Source organism: Manis pentadactyla, chromosome 2 (genome assembly GCF_030020395.1).
Source record: "Manis pentadactyla isolate mManPen7 chromosome 2, mManPen7.hap1, whole genome shotgun sequence".
Lineage (NCBI taxonomy): Eukaryota > Metazoa > Chordata > Mammalia > Pholidota > Manidae > Manis > Manis pentadactyla.
The window spans coordinates 140,211,783-140,232,044 of NC_080020.1; the positions used below are offsets into that span (position 1 = coordinate 140,211,783).

General features: G+C 56.5%; 1 protein-coding gene across 2 annotated transcripts; it reads left to right on the top strand.

Moving 5' to 3' along the window:
* The first annotated feature begins 546 nt into the window (after nucleotides 1-546).
* Nucleotides 547-9,656, top strand: IRX2 (iroquois homeobox 2). Of its 2 annotated transcripts, XM_036919802.2 has the most exons (5): nucleotides 5,047-5,462; nucleotides 6,744-7,143; nucleotides 7,327-8,040; nucleotides 8,802-8,877; nucleotides 9,583-9,656. In XM_036919802.2, exons 1-4 carry the CDS (start codon nucleotides 5,217-5,219, stop codon nucleotides 8,852-8,854), a joined length of 1,413 nt encoding a protein of 470 aa, XP_036775697.2. In that variant the 5' UTR covers nucleotides 5,047-5,216; the 3' UTR covers nucleotides 8,855-8,877; nucleotides 9,583-9,656. The 2 variants fall into 2 exon arrangements, with proteins under 2 accessions (XP_036775703.2, XP_036775697.2); XM_036919808.2 differs by lacking the exon at nucleotides 5,047-5,462 and adding an exon at nucleotides 547-763 and having other exon boundaries at nucleotides 8,802-9,656.
* The last annotated feature ends 10,606 nt before the right edge of the window (nucleotides 9,657-20,262 follow it).

Below are 20,262 nucleotides of genomic sequence, written 5' to 3' on the forward strand. Positions count from 1 at the left end.
GCTGTGTGCGCGGCCCCTGGGTACGCTCAGCCTGCGCGCCAGAGCCACCGCGTCCGTGCGCTCTGGACGACAAAGCGACACAGACACTGCCAGAGGGGCGGGGAGGGGTGAACTGAGATCTTCCCAGGACTGTCTTACTGAAACGCTTAAAAAAAAAACACCCAAACCTGACAACTCTTTATCTGTTTCTACTTGCGCAGAAAAACTGCAGCGGAAGCGCGCGGACCGCTCCGTGTGCGCGTGCGTGTGTCCTGTGGAGGGGTGGGGGCTCCTGGGCCTGCGGGCGCGCGCAGGGGTGAAGGTGCCGAGGGCCGGCCCTGGAGACACTGTCTCCTCCCCAGCAGCCGCCGAGGAAGGACCAAGGGGCCGGGGCCCCGCCGCTCCTTGGCCGGGTCTCCCGCAGCGCGGATCCCGCACAGGAGCTGAGGCCCTGCTTTGCGAAGCGCGTTCCCTCTCCTCGCCCCACTGCCACGAGCCGCGCGGACGCGCCGGAAGCGCTGGGGACCAGGCGAGGAGAGGCGGGGAAGGAGGCCGGGGGGCCGGTCCGCCGGACGCTGGGCGAGGGCGACTCCAGGGTCCCGGGCGGGGCGAGGAAGCTTCGAGAAGCACGTCGGAGGCGGGCAGCAGGGGAGAGCACCGAGCTTTTGCCTCCCGCGGAAGGAGACCCGGAGAGCCGAGTTAGCTATGGAGACCTCGAGGAGGCTGCGGGCTACAGAGGCGGAGAGCGCCAAAGCCGAGAACGCGGGATCGCAGAGAGACGGCTGTAAGGAACGCGTCCCGGCCCGGGGTCCAGCGCCCGGCGTCCCCGGGCCCCTCCCGAGCCTCCAGGGGCTGCCGCCCAGCGCCCCCGCCCCGCAGCTGCCCCCGGGCTCTTGGAAAGCCGGGCTAGGTCCCCACGCCTTTCCGGGGTGCGCGGCGGGACCCGCGCCTCCCACCGAGTCCCCAAGCCCCCGCTTGCTCGTTTCCCCGGGAGACGTTTCCTTGTCGGAAGCGCACGGGAGCCCCCGAGACCATGGCCTCGGACACGCAAGCAGAGGTGCTCGGAGAGCACCGAGGGGCTGCCCCCAGGGCCTGGGGGAGGGCGCCGCCGTTCGTGTTGGCTCAGGTTTTGCACAGTACATAGCGACGTAGTTCGGTTTTCAGAAAAGAGAAGACAGAAAAGGGAAAAGAAAAGAAGCAAAGGACACTGCAGGACAGAGCCCCTCACCCCCTCTCTGCGGCGGCCGTCCCCCTACAGTCCCGCCGGGAAGTCCTGGGACAGGAGGGACCCTGACTCGGAAGACAACAGTTACCCGCTGTGGCGCATAGACGCACTTAATTTCAACTGTTAGTTCCTTAAGGGGAATCGTGTAAATCTAATCATAAGTGACACACAAAAAAAAACATGGTAGCTGTTTTCCCACCAAACTTACAAACTCCAGGGAAGGCCAGGGAAATGAGGCTGCGAAAAAGGTCAAGACCGGCGTAGGTTTTTTTCAAATGCCCAAGTATAATTTTTGTACTTCCTCGAATAAGCCGACTTGGGAAGGGGTGGGTTGAGTCAAGGCAGGGGCGCCCGCCGCCCGCCGGTGGCCAGGGACAGCGGCCACCGCAGCCGGGACGAGGCCGCAGCCGCGGGCCACAGCGCCCCCTCGCAGCCCGCACGACTTTGGGTCGGCGGCCCTGCAGCCCCAGGACGGACTGTGCCGGGAGAGTGCGTCGCTCGGTCCGCGCAGCCCTCCGCCCCCTAGGGGAAGACCCTGGGGCCGGGCCCTCGTTCCCAGCCTTCCCAGCAGGAGACCCTGGCTGCTTAAAACGTGTATGTCCACGCCGGATTGTTCTCCGTGCATCGGCTGCTGTTGAGACAAGAAACAGAACTGTCACGTTGTTAACTCGTATGTTTTTTAAATGCACACTTGCGGAGGGGGAAGACTCCCCGCAACCCTGAAACTGCCCACCGCCAGGTAAGTGTACAAGTGCCCGTGCGTTCCCAGCAGATCTGTCGTTTCCCCTGCTCATTCTCTTCCATTCCCGCTCGGAGGGCAGCTGCAAAGCAACAGAAGCCAAGTGCCCGGCCAGCCCCAGGCGGCTCCACGGCCCCGCCTGGCCGCAAGCCAGGCAGGCTGGTCTGCTTTCCCGGGAGGCGGCTGTGGGGCCCGGAGGCACCGAGCTCGGCCCGCGCGGCCTGAGCTCCCGGCGCTGATCCGACACGGAGTTCCCGCGAATCCGGGCCATCCTCCCCGCGCGCCCAGCCTCGACTCTGGCAGCGTGTTTTTTAGATTGATTTTATTTTAAAGAATACCAAGCCAACTTTAAGAAAAGTAATAGTAATTTTTAAGACTCAGAGAGCTTATAGCGAAACGGAGTTTATATTTTTCCAATAACGCAGAGCGTAAGTTTTAATGTCTGCGTAGGCATTTTAATTTGCTACAGTCACTACCAATAAAAACGGCATGTAGTGCGATTCGACTGTTTAATAGTGCAAGGTAGACGGTTTTTATTAGTAGCAGGCAGCAGTACGGAAAATTTAGATTTCAGTGGAGTGTAATTGCTGAGGGGAAAATAGGCCCAGGAAAGAGTCTGTCTTCACAGCAGCGCTGAGCTAAAGAGAGGAAGAGGAGACAAGTCTTTCTGGAGATGCACCCTGGGCCACGCGAGACCCTCCAAAGCCACGTGCACTTGTCTGGTTATATACTTAATTGATGTCAAAATCGAGTGTATCCGGAGCATACGCTCCTGCTCCAAACCGGGGATGTTTTTGTAATAATTCGCTGTTTTCTTTTCCGCCCCTGGCAGAGATCAGGCCCAGGGGGGTCGAGGGAGAGGGAGGGAGGGTGTAGGAGCGAGCAGCCCCAAATGCTAATGAAACCACAGGAGGAGCTGGTCTTTAGAAATGGAAATACTCGAGGCCAGTCATCCTTGGAGATAAACAGTAGACCTGATTTTTTCACTGAAACCATCTAGCTGGAAGCGAATCCAAAAGCCTGCAATCTGATCCGTTGTTTGTCACCCAGCGCGTGCACCTCTCCTTTACGGCCTCTTCCTGGCCTAATTCCCTCCTAGGAAGACCAGAAATGCCACGGACCCTGTCTACGGCATGCTCCACGGGGCTGCTGGGGCCTCTCCTCTCCTTTCTTCCGGTTTTAACTCTGCAATAACTGATTTAAAATTTCTGCCATGAGCTGAACTCGGACCTTGGGGTGGAAGCATTGTTAACACCCCCGTGCTGGGTTTTCTCAGGGGCCTAGAGTGCGTGGGAAGTGGCGTGCGTGGACGAATGTGTATGGGGGTGCTGCTGAGGGCGCGAGGCTGTGGTTCAGAGTCGGGGGAGCACCGGGGGCAGGGGTGAGCGGTCCAGTGGGCCTAGTGGGAAGGCTGGTTAATATCTCCGGGCGGAAACTACTAAGATTGTTCTTGAGCCCAATACCGCAGTTTGTAACTGGCCCCCTGGATCCGGGACCAAGGGCAGCCCTACCGTGCCTTGAAGGTTCCGCGGGCAGCCAGGCCGGAGCAGGGCCTGGTGCTCCCGGCGGCGCTGCAACCTTGCCCCGCGCCCGCGCCCGCGACTGGACCGCGACCCCGGAGGCGGTTCCTGTAGTTACAAAACCAACAAGACGGGGGGCGGCGAGGTGTGGCGGAAGGCGGGCTGCAGACTGGAGCTCCCACCCGACAGGTCCCCCGCCAAAACGGCCCCAGGGGCAGAGGCACCTGTTAGGTGGAGGTCCCAGCCCGGCGCGCGCACACCGACCCCCTGTGGACGCGCTTAGCGCCCCCCAGTGGTGACGCCCCTCGGGGTAGGGCCGCCAGAAGCCCCGCTTCCGCCTTCCCTTGGTGGAGAGGGTTGGGGCCTGGGGTCCCAGGGGCGTGTTGTAAAGCTCTCGCCTCTGGGACCCCGAGGCGCCTCCCGAGCCGCGAGTTACCTGAACTGTGCTGCCGACCTCGTCCGTGACATAAGCCCGTCGCTCTCTCGTCCTTTCCTGAGTGACAGGGAGTCTTTACGTCGTGCCGGAGGATGTCTGTCCCATGCCAGTCGCTCCCCCGAGTGTTTTACAGCACAAATCCGAAAGATGAGTATTTAAAGCAAAATAAAGTAAAACCTTTTGGGGGTAGTATCTTCCCGGGTTAAGCACTGGCGGCGTGTGTTAAATGTCCACAACGGCGGAAATCCTGACACCGGGTCTCCTCTATGGACTTTGGGGCAGAAAGCTCACCTCAGGGCCCTGCTGGCAGTTTGCATAGAAGGCGCGTGGATCCTGTCCCGCGGGGACACGCTGGGCGGCCCGAGGCAGGAGACCAGACGCGAGACCATGCGGGGAGCCGCGCACGGTGTGGCAATTAGACCCAACAAGGTGGAAAAGAGAGCCGCGCACGCCGTCCCTGGGAAGACCCGGGCCGCGGGCGCCACCAACCCGCCCCCCATTACCCCGCGGCTTCCGGCTGGGACCCTGGGGTCCGGCGTGGTCACCTGGGCCGGCCTCTCGGCGGTGGGTAGGGGGCACGGACCATTCGCCCCCCAAGTCAGTCCCGCTCGATCTAGGGCGGCTTCTGCCTGGTCCTTGCGGACAGAGCCGGGGTGCAGGGTGGTGGCCGCTTTGGGGTCGGGGGGGTGAGGAAGGTGGCTGGTGGGGAGCTAGCTGGAGTGGGTGTTGGGAGTACGTGCAAGCGGGAGGGGTGCTCTCCTGGTCGCTCTCGGAGGCCAGGCTGGTCGGCCGCGGGCCGCGGGCCGGGGCGACTGCGCCACAAAAGCCTGCGCGTCCCTAGCTGCTGCTGCTCCTCCCGCCCGCCTCCGGCTCCGCGCGCCCCTCCCCGCGCGGCTCCCGCCCCTTCCCCGGTCTCGGCTTGGAGGCTGCAGCGGGCGGAGCGGGCGGAGCGGGCGGAGCAAGGTAGGGGGCGGGCGCCCGAATATGCAGATGAGCGCTTGACGGACAGCTCCGCGTTCCAATGTCCCTCGGAAACTCGAGCGCTCCTTCCTCAACTCCTCACTCCCGACTCCAGACTCCCCCAAACCCCGACCGCCAGCCTGGCGCGCGGCTGCGCCCACCGGCTCCGCGCTGCTGCCGCCGCCGCCGCCGCCGCCGCCGCCCCACTCCCCCGGCCCGCGGGCCGCCCGGGCTACTGTGCGGACCAAGGCTGGTGGCCCAGAGCCTGCCGCCGCGCCCCGGCCGGGCGTGGATGGAGGGCCCCGCGCGCCCTGCCCGGTGCTCGGCGTGACGCGGGCCCCGCGCCACGCGCCCACCATGTCCTACCCTCAGGGCTACCTGTACCAGGCGCCCGGCTCGCTGGCGCTTTACTCGTGCCCAGCGTACGGCGCGTCGGCGCTGGCGGCGCCGCGCAGCGAGGAGCTGGCGCGCTCGGCGTCGGGCTCGGCGTTCAGCCCCTACCCGGGCTCGGCGGCCTTCACGGCGCAGGCGGCCACTGGCTTCGGCAGCCCGCTGCAGTACTCGGCTGACGCCGCCGCCGCCGCAGGCTTTCCGTCCTACATGGTAACCGCGCGCAGGCGGTCGGGCGGGGACGATGCACACCCGGGCGCGGGGACCCCGATCGGGGTGCGGGCGGAGCTGGGAAAGGGCCCTGGGCGGTGGCTACAGAGTCGCCAGCTCGGACCGCCTCGCCGCCGGCGGGACCAGAGGCCGGCGTTCGCAGCACCGCGACCGGCGGGCGAAATCCATGAACCCCGGCCGGGACCGGTGCTCCGTGCCGCCCCGCCTCGGCTCCTGGGATAGTTTTCCCAGGACGCCTGGCAAGTGCGACTCTGCCGGGGTCGGATCCGCATTTGTACTTCCTGCGCGCGCAGAGGATGGGCGAGCGGGCCGGAGCGGGCTAGGGAATCTCTTCTGGTGGCGGGCGCGGGGCTCGGCGCCTCTGGGGCCTCTGGGGTGACTGCGCGCGCTTAGCATTTTACTTGCGGGTCTTGGAGTCACCGGGTTGGGGGAGGGAGCGTGGCACCCGGCGGCGGCTCCGACCCAGCGCCCCTGGAGTTCGGCCTAAAATCTGTTCGGCGGCGGGCGTGTGCTCCCCAAGTGCACCTCGGCTCCCTGCGCCCGCTCGTGCTCCCCCGACCCGGGGTCAGTCCGCGCGCCGCGGGGTCCGTAGCGCGGCGTAGCCCCGATGCCGGCGACACGCATCGGGAAATTGAGGCCGTTACCGGGGTTGTAGCAATTGCCCGCCCTCGGTGGAATTCCAGGCCAGCGACTGAGTAGCTGGGGCCTTGACGAAGGCTGAAAACGCTTGAATTTAAACCTTAAAGGATGAATTAAAATGCTAATTACCGCGTATTTGAAGAATTCGAAACGGTGACTGGCTTCTGAGTTGCAAATTGGATTTGCGCAGCTTAAGAGCGGTGACGAGCGGAGCGGGGGCTGTGGGGTGGCTTTTTTACTATAGGGCGGGGAAGGGGGAGACGGGGAGGCAGCGGCACTTGGGAGTATCTGGAGAAATTTAGATATCAGGAAAGGACCCGTGGGGCCTGCGAGTGCGCACGTGCTTGTGTGCGTGTGCGCCCGCAGCCTAGGGACGTTTGGGGAAGGAATAACGTTTTAGGAGAGTGAAGTCGTTCAAAAATTCGAGAATAGGACCGAGGCCCTTCTCGTGATCAACCTGAAAGTACCCGCTCTGTTTTTCCTACCCTTTTGCTGCGGCAAGCACGGCTCCAGGGCGGGCGACTCGCCGTGGGAAAGGATGCCGCGGCCTGGTGGAGGGATCGCCCTTGGGCTGGCGTGGGCCAGGGCCTCGCACCCCACTCACTGGGCTCTTGTCGGTTCCAGGGCGCGCCCTACGACGCCCACACGACCGGGATGACGGGCGCCATCAGCTACCACCCCTACGGCGGCGCGGCCTACCCATACCAGCTCAACGACCCGGCGTACCGCAAGAACGCCACGCGGGACGCCACGGCCACGCTCAAGGCCTGGCTGCAGGAGCACCGCAAGAACCCGTACCCCACCAAGGGCGAGAAGATCATGCTGGCCATCATCACCAAGATGACCCTCACGCAGGTCTCCACCTGGTTCGCCAACGCGCGCCGGCGCCTCAAGAAGGAGAACAAGATGACGTGGGCCCCGCGGAACAAAAGCGAGGACGAAGACGAGGACGACTCGGCGAGGAGCAAGGGGGGGAGCCCGGACCGGGCGCGGGAGGGTGCGGAGACGCCGGCGGAGGACCCAGGTGAGTGGGGCCGCGGCGCGCGCGAGGCCGTGGGGATCCCTGCTCCCCGGCGGGGCGCAGAGCCAGGAGATTCCCGGGAGGCCCCGCCGCCCCAGGGTCGGGTCCAGGTGCGGGGCCGGGGGGCGGAACGGGCTCCGGGTCCGGGCTCTACGCGCACAACGGACCGTGCCCGCGCCCCTGCAGGGAGCAGCCTGCACGTCGACTCGCTCACGGACCACTCGTGCTCCGCCGAGTCCGACGGGGAGAAGCTGCCCTGCCGGGCCGGGGACGCCCTGTGTGAGTCGGGCTCGGAGGGCAGGGACAGCAAGTACGACGACCTGGACGACGACGAGGACGACCAGGAGGAGCGCCAGCGGGACCCGGCGCCTCCCGAGCCGGTGATCTCGTCGCCGCTCACCGGCTTGGAGGCGCCGCCGCTAAGCCCCCCGCCCGAGGCCGCGCCCCGCGGGAGCGGCGGCGGCAAGGGGCCCCTGGGCAGCCGGACGTCGCCGGGCAGGCCGCAGCCGGCCAGCAAGCCCAAGCTCTGGTCCCTGGCGGAGATCGCCACGTCGGACCGCAAGCAGCCGAGCCTGGGCCCGGGCTGCGCGCCGCCGGGGCTGCCTGCGGCCGCCGCGCCCGCCTCGTCCGGGGCGCCACCGGGCGGCTCGCCCTACCCCGCGTCGCCGCTGCTCGGCCGCCACCTCTACTACACGTCGCCCTTCTACGGCAGCTACACAAACTACGGGAGCTTGGATGCGGCGCTGCAGGGCCAGGGCCTCCTGCGGTACAGCTCTGCCGCCGCGGCCCCCGCAGACGCGCGGCCCGCAAGCAGGGCGGCAGGCGACGCTGGCAAGGCGGGCGCGCCCCCGCTCGAGCCCCGCTACCGCCCCTCGGGCGGCGGCTACGAGCCCAAGAAAGGTAGGCGGCCTGCGGCCCGCGGGGCCTCTGGGAGGAGTGCAGGGGCCCTGTGAGTCAGCGTCCGCGGGGGAGCGGGACGCGCCAGGGGAGGACCGCGGCGGTGGCAGGGGACCGCTGCCCCTTTGAGAATGGGGCAGATAGAAGGCGCCCCTCTTAACCGAAAGTTAGGGGTATTGGAGCCTGGGCGCCGGGTGTGGGGGAGGGCAGGCAACCCTTGACCTATAATAAGTCTTACCCACTTGTTATTTAGTTTTTATTCTGCTTAGGATTGTTAGTACTATATCGTCGCTATTATGAACGTTTAGTGTTGGTAGACAAATTGCCACAAAATGCAAGTCCCAGCTGGCTCCCTGCTGGTGGGGCGAGAGCTTCGTGCTGCCGCGGGGCACAGGGAGGCCCAGACGAGGTCCCTCTTCTGCCTCTGGCTAGAAGGGAGCAGAGCAGTCCAGCAGCTCCCACAGGCGTTAGATCTTCAGGAAGAAACAAGAGGCTTCTCCTTCCTCTCCTCTCTGTATTGCCTCTGCTGCTCATAATCAGGCTTGGGTTGGTAAGACCTGTAAGAGGAGCTCAAGGGGGAAAGAAAATGGCGAGATGACGACCAAGACCTCCCTGACAGCGGCGGCGTGAGCCTGCCGCCTGCCCCCTGCCCTGTGAGCCGTGGCAGGGAGTGGTGTGGGTTTGGGGGCCGGTGGGTGTGCAGCTGTCTGGGAGACAGATGGCTGTGGGGTTGGGTGCTGACTGCCTACCCCCTCCCCTGACAGATGCCAGTGAGGGCTGCTCCGCGGTTGGTGGGGGCGTCCAGCCCTACCTATAGAAGGGCCTTGCGCAGCAATGCAAGTAAGTGGACACCGTGGAGTGGCCTCCCACCCCGGGAACCTCCCTGCACCAGTCGCGCTGCTTAATGAGTATCTTGCTTCTTGTCACGAAGTCTGAGGACAGAGCACGGCAATCAGATCTGGTCTTTTTTTCTTTGAGTAGGAAATACTTGTTAAAGAGAGAGTCTGCCTTTCTCTGCTTAAGTTCTGCTTTGAAGAATCACTCCTTTAACTGGAATGAATATACAAATACATATATATATGTATATACATATACACACATGATATATAATATATATGTGCTATAGATATAATTGTGTGTGTGTGTGTGTGTGTGTGTGTGTGTCTCACCACTGCAGTCTGGGTATTTGTATGCACTTGGAGCCGTTTTTACTATGCTAGACATGTAACAGACACTTGCTGTGATGAACTAGAGCTAGTGAAACCTGTGGGCTCCAAACCCTGTTACAGGTGGTGTTTGCAGACAGCACTGGTTTCTTGTCAGGCCTGTGCCCTTGTGTCCAGACAGACCAGATAGGGCCCTGAAGTGTGCTGGCTCACAGTAGTATCTCAGAAAACACCACTTTACAACTAGGCAAAATTACTAATATTGGATCCTGAAGATGGGAAAGAGGTTGAACCATTACAGTTGGACTCACTTTTGTAATGGGACGTCAGTGTGGGACTGAAACATTGGGGATGATACGGTTTTTTCCTTGGTCCACAGGTAGGTGTCACAATTGCTTTGGGAAAAAAAAAAGTCAGCAGGCCATTCTCTCTTCCCAAGTGCATAAATACACAGACATAGAAAACAGATCTGTAAATCCGGACTGCATCTTGTACCACTGTAAAAGAGAAGGATCCACAGACTCTAACGGAAAAGACTTTTGTTGGACATAGGTGAATCTGTTGGCATAGTATAGCTTCCCCAATGTATGTGTGACTTTTGAAAACAATCTTTTTTCTCAGGATATCTTGAATTGATCACTTCATTGCCACGGTATATATTCTATAGGTGTGATAGGATTTACTGTAAAATTTATTTGTAAAAGATGTACACAGTAGAAATAAAATGTGATTGAAGAACTTGAGTACTTAAGAAGTGGAAACAAATTTGATATTTATTTTTATAATGATATAAAGCTTCTAGTAATTTATGCAAGTTGTATTGCAATGGAATCTAAACTTTTTGTAAATAAATTCTGCCTGGTTTTTATTTGAATATTGCTGGTTATACAATCTTTGTCGGTTGTTTAACAAGAATTCTTTACTAATTTATATCTTAAACTGTAAATAAAAACAGACTAGTCTACAACAATTTGGTGTCTGGGCTCCTTTTCCTAGAAGAGTGATTTGGCTAGGGAGCCCTCCTGATGGCAGCCCCTCCCCCAAGCCGATCTGACCTCAGACTTTTTAATGAAAATGTGTAAAATAATCTCTTTCTCCTGCTCACACACCCAAGAAAGAAGGCAGATGGAAGAGAAATACACAGAGAGATACGTATGGTTTTAGATTATTTATATACACATGTATTGCAAGAAAATTAGGATTTTGTACCCTGAATATTCAAATTATTTGTTAGCATAAATTTACAAAATTTGGTGAAATAAAATGATCTGATACCCTATTAGGAGCCATTCTATGTTTATTTTTGTGTTGGCTTTTGAACCTCTTTGGAAAAGCTACCTGGCAAACTGTGATGACATAGCTGAAGGAGGGGCACACCGCCCCGCTGTGAATGCCTGATGGAGATAACTGTTTATTTTAAAGCCTGAATCACCCAAATTGTCATAGATTATTCAGATTTACTGAGTGACTTCTTAACTTTCCTTTTCATACAATTGACATTAAACACCAGGCGAAAATCTGGGAAGGGAGATTTATTTTCCTTTCAGTGGCTCTTTCCCTTACCCTGGGGGAAAAGAAAAGTTTAAACAACCTTTGACTATTGCCTTGTTATTGTGTTACTCACTATCTAATTATAGGACAAGTCTAGAATTTGTAGTCAAGTAACATACTCCCTTTGATTAGGATCATAAAAGCTGCAAACCTGTCACTTCAGTTTTCAGCAAAATAATACGGATATCCACATAATAGAATTTCAGAAAAGAAACGAACAATCATTTATTTCCTCTCCAAAGATAAATTGAGTGAATATAACTTACCGTTATAAAACAAGAATAATAGCTTCTTAGATTGCCCTTTAATCAATCATACACTTATTTTTCAAGAGGTTCATCTATTTTATTCCATGATTAATAATGCTGCAGCAAAGGCACATTATTGGATCCCAGCGGGGGGCATCCCGGATGCTTTCAGCTGCTGTGGAATGGTCAGTTGGGGTTCATTATGGAATGATATTGAACAATTTATAAAATCTTGTCTAAACATCTGCCAGCTCCGATAGGCTGATGTGTCTAAGGATGGGAAATTGCTGGACCAGTTGATATTGACAAACGGATCTCTCTCCAGTGGCTTTTTGTGTCTGAGAAATTAGTGGCCTCTTGCTGGGGTCTTGTTAGAAAGGGTATTTGAAAATAATCTTAGATACTTGGAGCAAAGCCAGTGGGCTGTTAACTGGACACAGAGCCACGCCGGTGGGCAGGGCCAGCTGTGGTCTGACTGCAGAGAAGAGGAGCAGACCCAGGTTTCCGCTTTTCCACCTATGCTTAGGTGTTGTGTTGGTTTGACTACGTAGGCATTTGGAGGTCAGACATAAACTGGGGCTGGGGCAGAGAACTCTTTCTCTCTCCTTCCTGCTTCCCCTACTAAGTGCCATGGAAACATTTGGAGCTGAGCCATGACTTGGCCACAGAGAAGCCTGGCCACTCAGGCAGCACTTCAGGAAGGAAACAAGCCCCAGGCCTGAAGAAGTGCAAGTGCCTTGCACAAAAAAGAAGACAAACTCCTTTGCTTGCTTTTGACCCAGATGTGGAGCCGTCATAGGATGTCCTGGAAGACAATGATTTTTCCCTCCAGATGGCATTTTAGATTGCAATGTGAAGGTGTTAAGTATTTTGTTTTTACTCATATTAGCCTGACTTCCTAATTCGTCAAGAAACACAATACACAGGGCAGCGATAGCTCTATTATATGTAATAATTTGAGCATTTTAAAGAGTTCAGTGAAAAGCATGAAAGTTAGTATTTAACAAATTAAACACTGCAAGACCATACTCCCTAATGAAGATACAACATTTAAGGCACTCCATCTCTTTAAAAAGTGCGGAGAGTGTGTGGGAGTAGAAAACCCAGGCAAAAACTGATCTCTGTGCATATGTTCAGAAACTGAAGCTTGAATAAAAGCTGCCTCCCTTTGGAATAGAAGATTGTTTTACCTGGACATGTGATACCTACACACACACCCCAGATTCCCTTCTCCGGGACAACGTGCACCTTTCAGTCGGTGCAAACTCAGCACAGCTCTGGAGAACAGCCCAGGCCACCGAATCTTCTTTGATGTTTATACGCCCAACAAATTATCCAAGATTTCCATAACTTACCCACCTGACCTGAATTTCTTTTTGGAGAACTTGATTTTTAAATGTACGCTAAGAACATAAAACCTGCAGGTGTTTAGGGGGATCTTTCAAAGAAACGCAGAGTGATTTATGATCTTTTCTCCGTGAAGATCATTAGGAAGACGAAGGAGGGGAAGGGGGAGAGCGAGGGAGCCGAGCCTTCCTTGGGGAAGGAAGTTAATGGGTCTGATTCTTATTTTTGCTTTAAACTCTAGTTAATCCCGAGGTCGCCGGCCCAGATAGGCGTTCGCAGCGGCGGCGCAGGCGGGGAGAAGGGGCGCCGCGGCGTGGGGGCGCCGCAGGGCTGGGCGCTCGGTCGCTCCGCCGGGCGCGCGTGGCCAGGCGGCCGACCCGCGGGCCTCGGCGGCCCAGGGCTCCCAGGAGCAGATTTCTCAGAAGCCACGCTTGAACCTTAGGTGGGCCGCGGGTGCTGCGCTGCGGAGAGCACCGGGAGCGCTTGCCCGGCGGCCGCTGCCTCCCGCGCCGGGCAAATGTCAACATTTGTTCCCAATAAAAGAGTTATTGTTTCTGCAAAGCTGCCCAGCAACTGCCTTTGAAACTTGAAAAGAACTTCATCCACCTTTGTCTGACGCCAGGCAGGAGGGGCGGGCGGAGGCCGAGGCCGCGGCCGGCAGGGGCTCAGCGCAGCCTTGGGGGCACCGCCTGCACCGCCGCCCCGCTAGCGTGGGCCTGTCCGCGCCTCCCGCACACCGCCGCCGCCGAGCCCGCGCGCGGCTCAGGGGCCTTTAAAGTTGCATTGGATATTTATTAGAGGCGGGGAGTGAAGCGGACCTTTTGTTTTTTAACATTATGAATAAATGTGTCCTGAACTTCTGCTGGAGTCCAGATGAACATGTCTGAAAAAAATCATCCCAAACCAATTTATCTGCTCAGTCAGAGGCAAACCTTTCCAAATCCAGACAATGCACTGAAGTTTCCTCCAAATAACAGTGCACGTTATTATCTACCATGTAATTTTTTTTTAGTTACACAGTGCATGGAAAATCCCAAGGAAAACATTCTAACTCCAAATTAGGGATTTAAATAGATCTTTCAACTATTCATTTTTACTCAACTTTTACAAAAATAACATTTAAATATTTTAAAAATGTTTCAACCCAAGAAACAATCTTGGAAACAATATACAACCCTCTGTGATGTGTGGATATTATGATTAACATCATTTGAATTTCTGCAGATCCCAAAGGGGACATGTCCCTTTGCTGTATATTCAAACCCTTGTGTAAGTAACAAATCCCTACAGATATTTTAAAAGCTTATTATAAGGAGAAGTAATCTATGACCTTATAATTTTCCAGTACCTGAAAATTATTCTTTTGGCCATAATGAAAGCACAGGCCAACCCTGCCCTTGTGAAACTGCTGTTCCACGATTTGCACTCAGACCTCAGCCATTGGTAGGCCAGGGGGAAAATATTTTTGATCCCAGTTTTGGGGTGTGCACACCCACATGTGCGTGCATCACTCTAGCCTTTCACCTCCATCTCCTGCAAGCAGAAGGATGCAATGCCGTCCCCGGGGGCACTTCCACGCTCCACCCAGAGAATAGGCTTCTGTTCTTCCACTGAGGGCAGAGCGTTCTCCCTGTTTCTAAGAAAGATGTTATGAAGGCGGACTGTACTGTAATACAATAAAAGATGCCTTATGAAACTCTGCTGCCTGTTCTTTTGCAATTCCAGGTGAAAGGAAGAAGAAGAATATTTTGTTGGTGGAAATTGGCCCCAAGGTAATAAAAAAAAAAGTCTTTTAAAAAGGTGTCCCAATGTTACTTTGTTCTATATGAAACTGAGAACAAATTAAATCTAATAGTCTTAAAGAAGGAAATGGTGAGGTTTGGGACAGCCTGCAAAAGGGAACAGTAGGCCTTCACAGGAAATGCCCAGAGGGAAGAAAGGAAACACAACACTACTCAGCACTCGTTTTTTCTTGGTGAGATAAATTGACAATTTATTGTGCGTAACTCCTGATCAATTATTAATCGTTAGTGTCAACAACAGGGTTATAATTACCTTTGGTTATTTTAAGAGATATTTATTTTTTCATTTCTTTGATAGTGTAATTAGTTAATGCTCTTGAGTAAAGACTCGGAGAGAAGCTGATCAGACCAGGCCCTTCCCCACACTTTTTTGGTGACCTTTAGGGGAAACACTCCCATTCTCCCTCTGTTCCCATGAATTCCCTCCCTGCCTCCTCTGTCAGCGGGCACCTTCCCCCACTGCCGTAAATAATGATTCCAGAGGAAAAGGGGAAGACGACAAGCAAATAGAGCGCAGCTGGAATTAATAAGGCTGATCAAAGTTGGTGAGGCTGGCCGCTCACAGCAGCCGCAGGTCAGGCCCGAAGAGGTGCCGGCGGTTTCTTGCCTTTTTCACTTTAGGAGAGACGGGGCAAAACGAACACTTTAACCCCCAACGTCTTGCACCGGGGGCAGGTGGGCTGGGAGGACCCCTGTTTTTAGGCCGCTGAGAGGCGCAGAGCGCGCCGGCCTGGCCTAGGCATTGGAAGCGCGCTGCGCCTTCGCCCAGCGCGGGTGCGGATCGCACATGCACCCGGCTCCCACGTGCACCCTGCTCCCGCCCCAGGCGGGGGACCCTGGGCCCTGGGAAGTTGAGAGGGGAGCTCGCGGATCAGGTGTTAACAGACAGGCGGCCCGGTCGGTGTCCCGACGAGCAGCGAGGGGAGAGGAACCCCAGCCCGGGAAGCCGCTCCCCAGCGCGCGGAAGCACTGCGGTTGTGGCGCTTTCGCCGGGACGCTGGTGGTCCTGGGTGAAGGCGGCTAAGCTGGAGACTCTCCCTGGGGAGCTCTGGCGGACCCGGAGCCCGATTTGGTCTGTAAAGCGCCACGTGGCCTCCGTACCGAGTACACGGGTTTTGCCCCAGCATAACTACAGTCATTTCTTCAGCGAACTGTTTTATTTCCACGACCTCCAGCTCACTGGGCCATCCGAGCTGGGGACGTCCCCTGAGGGACGTCCCCAGACCCATTTCTGCCCCGCAGGCCCACGGCGCAGTGCTGCCACGTGTGCGCTTCATTGGTCACTGCGAGTCCCCAAAGGCAGCAACCCAGACTCGGGCGACGAGCAGCGCAGCAGCCGGTTAAGGGAACAATTGGACCGGTCGAGCCGCCTGGGGCTGGCGTGGCCTCGAGGTCGGAGCTCCGGGCGTCAGGGAAGCGCGGAGCAGCACCCCCGGAATCTCGACCGGCAGGACGCTCCCCAGCGGCCTGGGAGCCACACGCCCAGACGCCGGCTGGGGTTGTACCTCAACTTTCGGGTCCACAACCCCAGGGGAGAGGGGCCGGTCCTTTAACAGTTGCCTTAAGGGAGGCCAAAGTCCTGCGCCCTTAGCGCGGAGCAGCCTGCAGGCTCTCACGGCGACCGCGGCTCGAGAGGAGGTCCCTCCGGGTCTTCCCCGAGGCTCTGCTCTGGCCTGGCTGCCCCGTCCCTCCGCCCTACAGGCAGTTTCCCCGCGCGCCAGGTTTGCTCCTCTCCTATCCGGGCTCCTGAGCCCCCAGCCGTGGTCCGGACGATCCTTCTAGGGCTGCTCCGGGGTGCGCACCCCGTCCCCGTGCGTGCAGACGCGGCGGGGCTCCGGGGACAGGGGAGCACCCCGGAACGCTGCCTCCAAATCTGGGGATGCGCATCGGCCAGGCAGAGGGGTAGTTCGCAGCCTCTCAGCGCGCTGAGCTGGGACAGGCGCTGCTTCCTGCGGCCCGCCTCCCTTGCCTTCTCCAGGCTCCCCAGCGGGGGCACCACGTCTTGATGGCGGCCGGCGCAGGACTCAGTGTCAGCACAGTAGCAGAGCGCTGGCCAAGCGCCACGGCACCTGTGATGGGGACCCGCGCCGCACCCCGGCCGCCGCCCCCGGCCTCAATTAGGAGGGGGCTTCCGGGGACGCCTAGGACACATGGAGGGAGGGTGCCGAACGCTCGGCCGAACCGCAGGTGTCTGGCTCCGACTCCCGGAAGGCGAGTGCTCTGCGGAGCTTCAGCTTTTAAGGCAATTTGCCAGATGAAGTCAGGGTTTTCCAAGCCTGACAAAGCAGATTTAGTCCCCTGGACACACTACATTCTCCGCCCCAGCACCTACTTAAGAACCCCCTGAGGGCTGCCTGGAGGTGGTGAGGATCCCATGTGGCCGCAAAGGACTCCGCAGCCCAGATGGGGGCGCCCGCGAGCGCGCCAGGTCTCTGGTTCCGCCCAGCGACAGCCCCGCAGGGCAGACCAGTGTCAAAGGGATTCCGGAGGCTTTGACTTGGGGATTCAGGGCTGGTGCAGCAGGGCTGGGACCTTAGGAGCGACACCACAGGCCTCCTGCACACGGAGGACGTCCAGGTGCGCCAGGGGCGGAGCGGGAGGCTCTACCGAGACATGGGGGTCAGGTGAGGGCCAATTGGGGGTGGATCTCTGGGGATCGTGGCCTGTTGGTATGGGGAATTTGTGGTCCAGCCTCGCCCTCAGCCCTGTCCTCCCCACCACTGGACACCCAGGGGTAGCTGAACCTTGAGTTCCATCCAGCCCAAGATGAAGAGACGGTGGAGGGGCGGTCAGGCACCAGCTTACCACGGCCTGGGGGGGCCTGAGGGCCTGACGGCCAGGAGCCGGGCCACTGTCAGCCCAGGTGTGGTGACAGATCAGTTCTTCCAGCTCCCTAGCCACGAAATTAGTTTATTTAAATAAGAGGCCCAGGCCTGTCCTGGTTTATTCTTCTTGGCTCTCAAGCAGTGGAAAAACAATTTGCTTTATAATGACTATGTGACACTCAGCCCCTCAAATAAAAGTGCCCTCGGTGGTAATGGGTCCAGATATAAACAGGAGCTGCAGAAGGCCAGGCCCTGGCAGTCCTGCTCCCTGCAGAGGGGCAATCAGGGGATTGAGGGTGTTGAGCCCCAGCCCTGATGAGAGAGACAGTTTGTTTAACATTTCCACATGGCTGGACTTTTTATAAAAAGGAAGGAGCTGAGTTAAGACTGTGCTTTGAAAGAAGATAAAGACAACCTGCCTCGAGACAGGCTGTAATGAGTTACACTGCACACAACTTCTGACTGCAGTCTTTAGGGAGAAGCAAACCCTGGGAGCAGGTGTCTGCCTCTCCTCTCCCTGCACTCACCCTTCTTCCCGCCTTCTGGGGCAGACAAGGCCCCGTGAGCAGGGGAAGGCCTAGCAGGCGGGCTGGGGGAGCACGTCCTGTCCAGGTGTGCTCTCGGCCTGTCCTGCAAGGCTGGGAAAAGCCGTCGGTAGAAAGCCTTTCAGTGGGAAAGGGACCGAGGCTGGTTCTGAATGGTCTTGGTGTTCAGGGTCCAGACAAGCACCTTTTTTCTTGCTCTGGGGATCCCTCACATGAGCACTGAGGGCCTCCCTGGGAGCACATGGGTCAGGTGCTGGCTCCTACAGTAGGGTTATCACCTGGGGTGAGCTCCCCATGAGATGGAGCGCAAGCTCTGGATGGGGCGGAGGGCCTCCTTGGCCTGGCCCAACAGGGGGTGGTCCTGCAGAAGCAGCAGAGCATGCCCTCTGGCTCAGGGACCCAGATAAGGCGATGCAGCATGGTGACCTCTGTGACCTTGGGAGGGGAGGGGGCAGCACGCAAGACTGTCCTAGGCCAACTCCCCAAGTGGCCCCAGTGGCCCTTGCCCCAGGAGGCTCTGCAAGGGATCTCCTTGCTGGGTTAGGCTGGCCCTACTGCGTCCGCTCACAGTCTCACCCAGGGCCCCAGTCCAGTACTACAGGGAGTGGGGCAGGCCCAGAGGATGGGCGAGCCCACACCGTCTGCCCAGATAGGAGCATTGGGAAGTCAGGCTTACAAACTGCCCAACACAATATGCTTCATCCTTCCAGCTTGGAAAACACACCTGGAATGACAAAACCACAAAACTTGCAAAGCATGATTCGTGTGGAAGTCATCAGCATATGAGGAAGACCGAATTTAAGGATCGCCTCATCCCTCTGGGTGCTCCGCCTCTAGGGACGGGTGTGTGACAGCAAAAGGCAAAGTGATTCATGTGTGCTTACTCCCTTGATTTTTTCTGATCTTTCTAGCAGAGTCACTCCTTGTTTTGCAGTAATCAAGATTTTCACATAATTTGTTTCCCACTGGCAAGAATGATTCAAAAATTTTTTAAAGTAATTGCATTCAAAGTGGGCATTTAAATAGATTTTCAACAGAATCTCTCCAGTAAACCAGAAGCAGGAAGTTAAAATACTTGTGTATTGTTTTCCAAAAAGTTTTACTCCCCAAATATTCAGTTATCTATTAAAATTTTAAGGCAAAATACATATTATAATTTATGAATATCAACATTTTAATGAAATACAGTTTAGTAAAAACTTAAATATAAAGTTGCATTGTTTCAATTTTTAAAATTTAATCCCAAGTAGGGGATCTCTCCCCTTATACTCAACAGTTGCTACAAAAATACGAGATATCCAGTTACATTTGATTTTTCAGAAAAATGGAGCAGGGAGAGACCTCTGCAGTACATGTGTGTCCTGCGCCGTCTTTAGGACATACTCTGGAGTTTTTTTGGTTTTCTGTCGTTCAAACTTAACTGGGCCTTCTTTATTTTTATTTGCTAAATCTGGCAACCCTAAATAGTGATAAGCCACATTAAAAATATTTGTTAATGGGGATTTTTTGTATGTGGCTTGGAACAGAGGCCTGGGGTCGACCCAGGGAGAGCTCACACGAGGGCCTGGGGGATGTTCACAGATGGAGTTGGAAGTTTTGCTCAGGCCACACTCACCCTGGGTAAGGCGGGAAATTGGACCTGGTCTCTCAGCACAGAGACCAGCAATCCTTTCCCACCACTCTGGTGCTGTGGCCTGTTCCAAACCCTCCCCACATCCCCTTCCCATGAAATGTGTTCTCGCATCACATACATGCTCTTCCGTGAGTAAATGCTGCTATTTAGAATTGCTTGTTGTAATTCATCATGGATTCAGTGACAGTCTCTGCTGTTCATGGGGTTTACTCCACGTTAAGTAGCTTTATGTCTTAGTCCAATGGTCCTGAGGCCAGGATGACACTGGGGTCACCGGGGGAGAGATTTGGGGTCAGTTGGTTTGGCATGGACCCAAGCATTGTTTTTTTTCAAAAGGTGGTGGACTGAGACTAAGATAATAGGAAATAAAATGCCCATAGTGGAAATGCAGGCAGCACTCAGGTGGGGGCACCAAGCAGGGTGGAGTATGACTGAAATCACCTTGTGTGAAGCCTATGATGACCTACAGACTCTTAAAAGAGCCAGCAGGTTCCCCGGACTGCTGACACCTGGAGACAGTGGGGACAGGGGCGGCTTTGGCTGGTCATCACCAACCAGGATCAGAAGTCTAGTTTCCCTCAGAAGCAGGAGAAGCGTCATTCTGTTACAGGTGGTGGTTCTCAGCATCGGAACAGGCCTTTGCCCTGACTCAGCTGGAGCCTGTAGACCACCCCTTACCTCACCGGCAGGACGGCAGGGTGGTGGCACCCAGCTGGGCCCTGGCCACTTTTCTGCAGATGATCTGATTTGCAAGGCTGGTGTTGCAGCTTCAGCCTGTGCCAAGAGTCAGGAACCCGGCGCGCAGGAGACTTGCTAGCTTCCCAGACCTGGAGCCGTCAGAGTGACGCTTTGGCCTCGAGCTTTTCCTCAAGGTTGGGCCTCCGGATGTATGGGCACCTGTTGCCAGGTTGCTGGTAATGGACTAGAACTCCTTTAACTTGTGTTTTTCTGTTCAACAGTAACTGAAAGCAGGAGATGATAACTTGACTTTTCAGTAAGTTCTTGTAGGATTTCATTACCTTGCTGTACGGTCCCACTAATGAATCTGGGTGATTCATCAATGATCCCATTAGCATCCACCATAAACCTGGAGGGGACACAGATTGCT